General features: G+C 44.6%; 1 protein-coding gene across 6 annotated transcripts in view; it reads right to left on the reverse strand.

Annotated features, from left to right (window-relative positions):
* Gnas (GNAS complex locus) overlaps positions 1–7,745 on the reverse strand; it is a 62,062-nt gene that overhangs the window by 31,963 nt on the left and 22,354 nt on the right. Inside the window, exon 3 of one of the 6 annotated variants that reach the window (XM_055595980.1) lies at positions 1,302–1,325. The exons of the other annotated variants lie outside the window; for them this stretch is intronic. Within the exon in view, the coding sequence (XP_055451955.1) occupies positions 1,302–1,325 (24 nt within the window). The remainder of the gene's footprint in view (positions 1–1,301; positions 1,326–7,745) is intronic. 6 annotated transcript variants of the gene reach the window in all.

Genomic DNA, 7,745 nt, shown 5'->3' on the forward strand with positions numbered 1-7,745 from the left:
CAGAGCTGAGATGGAGGGCAGGCTAGGATCTAAAATGGTGGATCAGAATTAAGATGGAGGGCAGGCTAGGACAGAAGATGGCGGAGTAGAACTAAAATGGAGGGCACAAGGTTGTGACCAGTGGGGATCTCTAGAGTACAACCATATCTCTAACTAAAACCATAACAATTTCCCCATCCTACTAGCTAAACAGCAGTCCTAACACATGTGGACTATTTGAAGGTTGAGTGGAAGAATTTTGAACCTACTCCCTGAGAGAATTTCAGCCCTGGAAGGTATACTTTGGTCCATACCAAGCAGAAATTTAAAGTGAAAGCTGGCTAAAGGTGGTAGCACATCTGACCTGGCACCTTCTAGACCTAAGCCTAACACTTCAGTATGGCTGTGACTTTCTGGCCTTTACCTCTGACCAAAAGGTTCTTCTGGTTCTGTGACAGTCAGTTATCAACACTAAGATCCACCCTACAGAAGCTTCAATCACAGCTATTCACAAAGAAATCCTCAGCCTCAGGTTGGCATGAAATACAAATGGTTGGTTGTGCTAGATGTAGATGTTTATTTTTGACCCAAGAAGACAAATTCTTCTGGATTGGTTAATTATCAGAACAGCGTCATGCAGTGTCCGTTCTGACTTAAGTCTGCTGGTTTGGGTTCGAGCTCTCTTGAACAGCCACTGAAACCCATCTTTGGATGAGGTTTTCATTTGTGAGCTGCTGTATCTCCTCTCATAGAGTGCCTACATAGAATCTGCCTACCACTGTCCACTCCCTGTGTCTGTTTTCAGTCCCAGGACCATCAGGAGAGCAACCATGTCTTAGACCTTTGGCTTCCCCACAGGGAAGGGCACATATCAAGCTTTCAGTATCTCTATTGAGTAGACTGAATGAATGAATGAATGAATGAATGAATGAATAAAAATGCCCAAATCAAGGCAGACTCACCGACCCGGGAAGGACTCATCCTCTTGAGAGGCATGGTAGACAGGTGGGCAGCTACTGCGTGCATAGTGAGGCTACTAGGTGAGCAGAAAGGAAACAGAACATTTGACACACAAGTTGATCACAGCCTAGGGGACAACTTATCAGTGAGGGAAAATGGGCTCATGAGTATAGCAATCCAGATAGTTTCCCATGTTCTTTGCCAAGGTGAACATAATCTACATATGAGTAAACCTAAGTTCTGCCAATGGTCAAAAATGTGAAAAACTAACTTGTGACAACTGTTTTCATTTGGAACCATGCTAAAGGGACTTCTCTTCCTAAATCGGGCGTGTCATTTTTTATGCTAAATTTCCATTCAACACTTTCCAACAATCTTCCTTTTTCCTTCCTAAAGAACCAGTATGACACCCCCCAACTCCAGTGATTCCAAAATATCACAGAAGGCTCATTGTATGAGCATGCTTGTGGTGAGTTCCTTCTCTTGGCTATTAGAATAGCAATTGTGTGCTATCCCTAACTCCACGCCATTTTGCTAGGTCTCAAAGCAATACAAATTCAGCTCAAATCAATTAGCAACACATTTCTAACTCTTGGCACTTCTTCGGGGTGGGAGGGGAGGTGTCAATTTTTTTTTTCCTGGTAGGGGAATCAGCAGGGTTAGTCTGGGAGCCCCTTCCTCTCTGTGGTTGTGCTTCAATCAAAAGACCCAAATGTGGAAGAACAGGGCTATAGCAAGCAACTGGGACAAAATTTGAGTAGGTTTTTTTGTGGGTTTTTGTTTTGTTTTGTTTTTGTTGTTGTTTTTTAATTTAACCTAGTGAATAAAGCACAGGACACAGAGAGGCAGCTGATAGAATATTTTTCTCACTATAGCCAGGAAGCTGACACTGTGTACTCTTGACTTTCGTGCCCTGACCCCAGAGCTGAGCCATCAATCTTGTCCCATGTCTCCTCTGGCTTGACATACCCCTTCTCTTCCCCCTTACTCTTCCTTACTGGATAGAATTATCTTCCTCGCAACTAAAGGTACCCCAGGAGAATAAACGTTGTTTTTCAAAGCGGGGTCGTGAAGTGGAAGAAAGGAAGGAAGGGAGGAAGGAAGGGGGAAAAAAAGATAGAAAACAATGCCTATGTGGGACCTGGCTGGAGCCAAATTCTTGAGGACATTAACCTGCAAAACTCTCAGGATTTCCTTGATTTCTGAAATGTACACTTAATGTACAAACTGCTCACTTTTAACCTTAGGATTGTCCTGGCTTTGTTCTGGATAATTATTGAATCAAAAGACTCACAAAGATAGGGTGGGTTGTTTTTTGTTTTGTTTTTCTGCTTCTGACAAAAAGGTCCATGGTGTGCCAGACTGCTTTAAACAAAACAGAACAAAACCACCAAGCAGGTGATGCATGTGCAAACACTTGGGAAATCGGGTTGTGGAGGGAGGGGTAATTCTAACTTCAAAATTAAAATCATATGGATTCAGGTAAGGAACTTTGAAGAAAGCAAATGGGATCTGCTGGGAAAGAGAAGTCGGTGGTCAGACCTCAGAGGGCCCTGCTGGTCCATCCAGGCAGGACCAACCACCAACCTTCTGGTTGCTGCTTTCCTAAGTGGGTTCCGAAGTCTGGGCACTGAGCTGAACCATCCACTCTCTCCTCCTCCATTCAGTCCGCCAGCTCTCTGGTGGGTTCAACTCCAGCTCCCTATCAGCTGTCCATCCCTGCTTGGGAAGCTACCATTACCTGAAACCTGATCTCCTCCAAGACTAGAAGTTTCCACAGGGCAGGGACTTTGTCTGGAGTTTAGTGCTAAACTTGGCAAAGGCAATACTCCTATTTTCTTTTTTCTCTCCCTTGCTTCAACATTGCTTTTCTTATTTCATCTCTGCACCTTTCTCCTCTCTCCCTCTGTACCCCTCTCTCCTTTCCCTCCCACTCCTCCAACAATAAAATAAACCAGTTAAGGGGGTTGATCTTAGCTTACAACTGGTTCTCAAAGACCCTGGGATTTCAACAGCTCAGAAAAGAGAGAAAGAGAATTGAGGAGGGGAGTGGAATCCAGATTCCTTTCCCCCTTCTCTACCCAAGTGAAAAGGCTAAATTATGTCAAGGGTCAATGGAGAGATGACAGAATGTGGGAACTGGATTCTGTGTGTGTGCTTGGGATAGGAGAAGCCAAATTAAAACAAAACAAAAAAAAAAAAAAACAAAACAAAAAAAACCCCAACAAACTGAAAATCATGGTTAATAAATACTTAACTAGCTACACATCTCGGTGAGGAGCCAGAGATAAGAAAATCAGAGCAGGATAAGGGGAAGGGCTGGGGGCTGTGTGTGTAATCTTATAAAGTCATTTCAACAATAAATATAACTCCTAAAGAAAAGGGGCCAGACTAAGTGTGTGGTGTGGCTTTTCAGTCCCGTGGGAAGTGGACATTTTGTCTCCAAGAGATATTAGGGGCACTAAGAGGGTGTGGTCCCTGATAAGAGGAGGATTCCTGTGTTTGGAGTGGGGCTGAGGAAGAAACACATCAAATGCAAAACTTATGTCCCCCCTCCAAAGCACAGAATGTCTTCAATAGCATTCAAATTAAGCACCCAGGGGCCCAAGACAAGATGACAACCCACCCCAAGGATACCCTTGAAATGTGGGGTTTTTTTTTTTTTTTTCTGTTTGGGTTTTCTACATTCAATCTAGAGAGTTCTATCAGTTCCCACATTTGCAAGCAGACACAGCTATTCTGAGCTCTTTGCTGACCTCTGGTGGGTAGGTTCACTGTTGCTGGGTTAGGCTGCTCACCTGTACCCACTTCTCTTGTAACACCTGGGGGGAGTGTGAAGCTCACTGCCAACCTTTGAGGTCACATATCAGAAACCCTGAAATAGGGGGTAAAGGACCAAGAAAAGCCTTTTAAAATCTCCAGAAAAAAAAAAAACCAAAACAAAACAAAAACTGAAAGACAAACAAAACAAAACGTGGGCGAGAGGGACGGTGCTATAGCGAAGTTTGAAAAGAAAAATTTGAATAGCAGAGTAGGGGAAATGTTTGCCTGAACTAATATATATATATTTAAATTTGTTCCTCTGACTGTTACATTTTAGAAGAGGAGGAGGAGGCATATCAGAAAGGAATTCTGAGGCTGGCCTTAGTGGAAGAGGGGTAAGTTCCCAGCCAACTTTGTGGCCCTGCCTGGGAAGTCCATGTGGCCTTCCTCAGTGGCTATGGAGAAGACAGGGTAGTAGGACCTGGGTAAGTACAAAGACACCGTCCTTGGAACCAAGGGACCTAGTCCTGCATTGTTCTACAGTGTCCAAAATGTCCTCTCCTCCAGGGAGGCTCTTTGGATTTCTCCTAGAAGCCTTATGTCTGTGTCTCTCTCACAGTCCTCAGCTGGGTGAAAGAGGATAAACTTCTGAACTGTGCTGCTAAGTGGCTTCCAGGTATGGGGACCTGGAAACGATTAGGCACTAAGATGTTTTTCCTACACTAGCTGCCATTTTGGTGAGGGTACATTGAAAGGTGTGTGTTTGTGTGTGTGTGTGTGTGTGTGAGAGAGAGAGAGAGAGAGAGAGAGAGAGAGAGATGAATGGGGGAAGGAGAGGGTCATATCTTCTACCTAAAACTTCTAAGAGAATTAAAATATTCTAAAATGAGAAACACACCCCTCTCCTTCTCCCAAAGAGACAAAAGGATGCACCCAGGGTCTCAGAACTTCCCCTGGCAGAAGGAGGGGCTGCTGTGCTATTTAAGAGCTCAGAGCCTGGGAACTGGAAGCTGCCACCTTGCCCCCTATTGTATTTTATCTTTTTGACCTGCTAAGGTCTACAAAGCCCCCCAAGTGGGGTTACTTGTCACCAGATATTAATTGCTGAACTGAAACCTCAAAAATACATATATTAGGCCAGAGGAGGGTCTGAGTCCCTGGAAAGGCAGCTGAAGGGAGGGGGTCCACAGGGCTGGCTGCAGCAGGCGCAGGCGCGAATTTTCTGTGGCCAGGCTCTCTCTATTGTAAAATCGGAGCGCCATCTGCCAGCCAGTTCTGAATAGCCTTGCTTTGTTAAGTTTTTTCTACTCCCTAACCCTAAATAGTGGGCTTTCTCCTTTCTTTCCTTTAAAAAGTTGCGTGTATTTTTATAAATTCTGGCTCAGAAATGTCCTCCCTATGCAAAACGATCCTACTTTTCAAAACAATCTGCAAATGAAAAGAAAAAGAAAAAAAGAAAAAGAGAGAGAGAATGGGAAGAGAGCAAACAGGTAAAATTCCTCAGGAGCTTGTTTCCTTCTGAGCTGGGATGCAAATGAGTGGGGTCCCCTTCCTCTACCTAAGACAGCCATGCTGGTCGTACCCCCTCCTTCCTGAAGACCCCTCTCCGCTGGGAGCCGCCTCAAAAGTGCAGTGCAGTGTGAAGGTGTCTGCTTCCTGTCACCCTGAGTCTTGGGGTGAGCCTCAGCTACAGCGATTTTGTCTGCCAAACAAGTTGAGTTTCTGCCCCTACCTTCTCTGGATGTTCCTGCCCTAAAACCTCACCCTGTGAATAATTGAAATATACTGAGGTGGACGTGGGGAGACACGGAAAGTTTCTGGCTTCCGCTTAAACAACTCATCAAATCTGCTCCCTCTTTGACCATGGCAGAACCCCAGGTAAACTTGAAGCCTCGTCAGTACTTCAAGGCTCCATTGTTAGTCTTTTATGGGCATCACTTGGAAAGTACATGGAAACCTAAAATCAAATGCTATAATCAACCAAGATCCCTGGAAAACCCCCATGCTTAAGCCGGTGCTCTCTCCATTATCCTCTCTCCTTCTTGGAAAGTTGGGGCCTCTCTGTCCACCCCTCCCCCACTATCAGACTGTCTTCTCCACTGAATTAACACAGGGAAGATGACAACATGGAGTCTCATTGGGAACATTTCCAGATTTCCCCACTAGAAAGTGGGGTCCCTCCTAAGTGTCCGTCTCAAATCCTCAGTTGCATAGCTGTTTGGCAAAACAAAATGACCTTCTAGTGGCTAAAAGGAAAGAAACCAAAGTCACATGAATGCTAAAGTATAAATAGCCCGGAGCTTTCTGGCTACCCAAGTTTAAAAAAATTTTCCCCCTAACGTCTGGCATTGGATTTTGGGTTCTGCCTTGAGTCTTCTAAGCATTTCCTTGGAAAGATGTTGTACTTGGTCCCAGGCAAAATCTCAAAATCAACATTCTGAGGTTTTTTTTTTTTTCCCTGAGTAATTTCTAGGATTGGGCAGTAAGAAGTTTTCCTAGTTAGGGGCACTTCGCTTAATGGAACCTGGAACACTCAAGCAAGACTGCAAGAAGCCTTCACTTCAAATGCTCCTTCCTACCTGACACAGCCAGCATCTAACCGCTCAAACCTAGTCTGTTTTTACTGATTCACCATAATCTTTACCCTCACGGCTAACTTGAGGGATGATAATCTTAAGTTCTTTAAGAGGGGGAACATAATAGAAAGTCTTTGTTTGGGGGAAGTTACAAGTTTTGGGGAGGACGGTTCAGTGTAAGCAAGGGCGTGAAACCCTGGATTCATCCCCAGAAGCCAGAGGAGAGTGAAGGAAGGTGCAAGTTGGTGAGTTGGGCTTAAAGTAACAACTGAGCCCCGTTCTGATGGATAGAAATGGGGATAAATGCTACCTTTAGGTGGGGACAAATCCACACTTTTATCAAAGCCCCAACTACAATACTTTTGACCAGAAAATGTCTTTGGTCAGTTCCTTGTATTGGCACCACTGGCTCCATTCTGAAGAGCTTCTTCAGTGGACTGACTCTGTTTTCCCTATTACCACACAAAGGCCTCCTTTCCATGAGGAGATGGATGTCTTCGGAGTCCATATCCTTTTCTGGCTGGTGTATATTGTCTAAGTCAAGGCTCTTTCAGTATCTGTGTGCATATGGAAGGGGCAGGAGCCCCCTTGAATTCTCTATGTCCCTTCTACGATAACAGAGTTTACTAGTGCATATGAGGCAGGGAACACAGGCCAACATGATGCCAGTTAATGCAACCTAACAAACCCAAGGTGCAATCATTAAGGGTTAAAAATCTATGTGTGCCCCTGATACTGGCTGCCCACTGATTATTTCAATATTGACTTATCAGAGCCCTAGACCAATACATTGTTTATTTGCCTGAAATATTTTCCTCTTCTCTCCAACTTAGGGTCATCTGGGGGTCACTCTCGGAGATCTGTGGGACTTGCTTCTACCCAAAAATGCACACCACCAAGATTTGTGTGCACACTGCTGACTGGTTAGTAGAAGGGACAACTTTTCTTCAAAAGACTCATCTGGAGGTGACAAGTTAGATCGTGTGCGACATCTAGCTTTTCCCGGGACTACAGATGAATAATGTCTGGGCAGCAGCTCTCACTTGGTGGTGACTAGAGAGATTTGGGTTGCCGTACTTATGCGTGGGGAGGCGGTGGCGGCGGCGGCAGTAGGATGTTGTGCACCGGTAACAGTGGGGTGTGTGTGTGTGATGACAGTGGTGGTAGTAGCAGGGGGTTTTGTGTGTGTCTAATGTGTGCTGATGGCTGTTGTTGTTTTTAGTAGTGGTAGTTGGTGGTGTGTGTGTGTATGTGTGCATGTGAGTGTATATGTATGTGTGCATGTGTATGTGTGCATGTATGTGTGTGTACATATGCATGTATGTGTGTATATGTGCATGTATGTGTGTGAGAGTGTGTATGTGTGTGTATATGTGCATGTGTGTGTATATGTATGTGGGCATGTGTATGTGTGCATGTATGTGTGTACATATACATGTATGTGTGTATATGTGCATGTATGTGTGT

This window comes from Psammomys obesus, unplaced genomic scaffold, assembly GCF_907164565.1.
Source record: "Psammomys obesus unplaced genomic scaffold, mPsaObe1.curated_primary_1811, whole genome shotgun sequence".
In the NCBI taxonomy this organism is placed as follows: domain Eukaryota; kingdom Metazoa; phylum Chordata; class Mammalia; order Rodentia; family Muridae; genus Psammomys; species Psammomys obesus.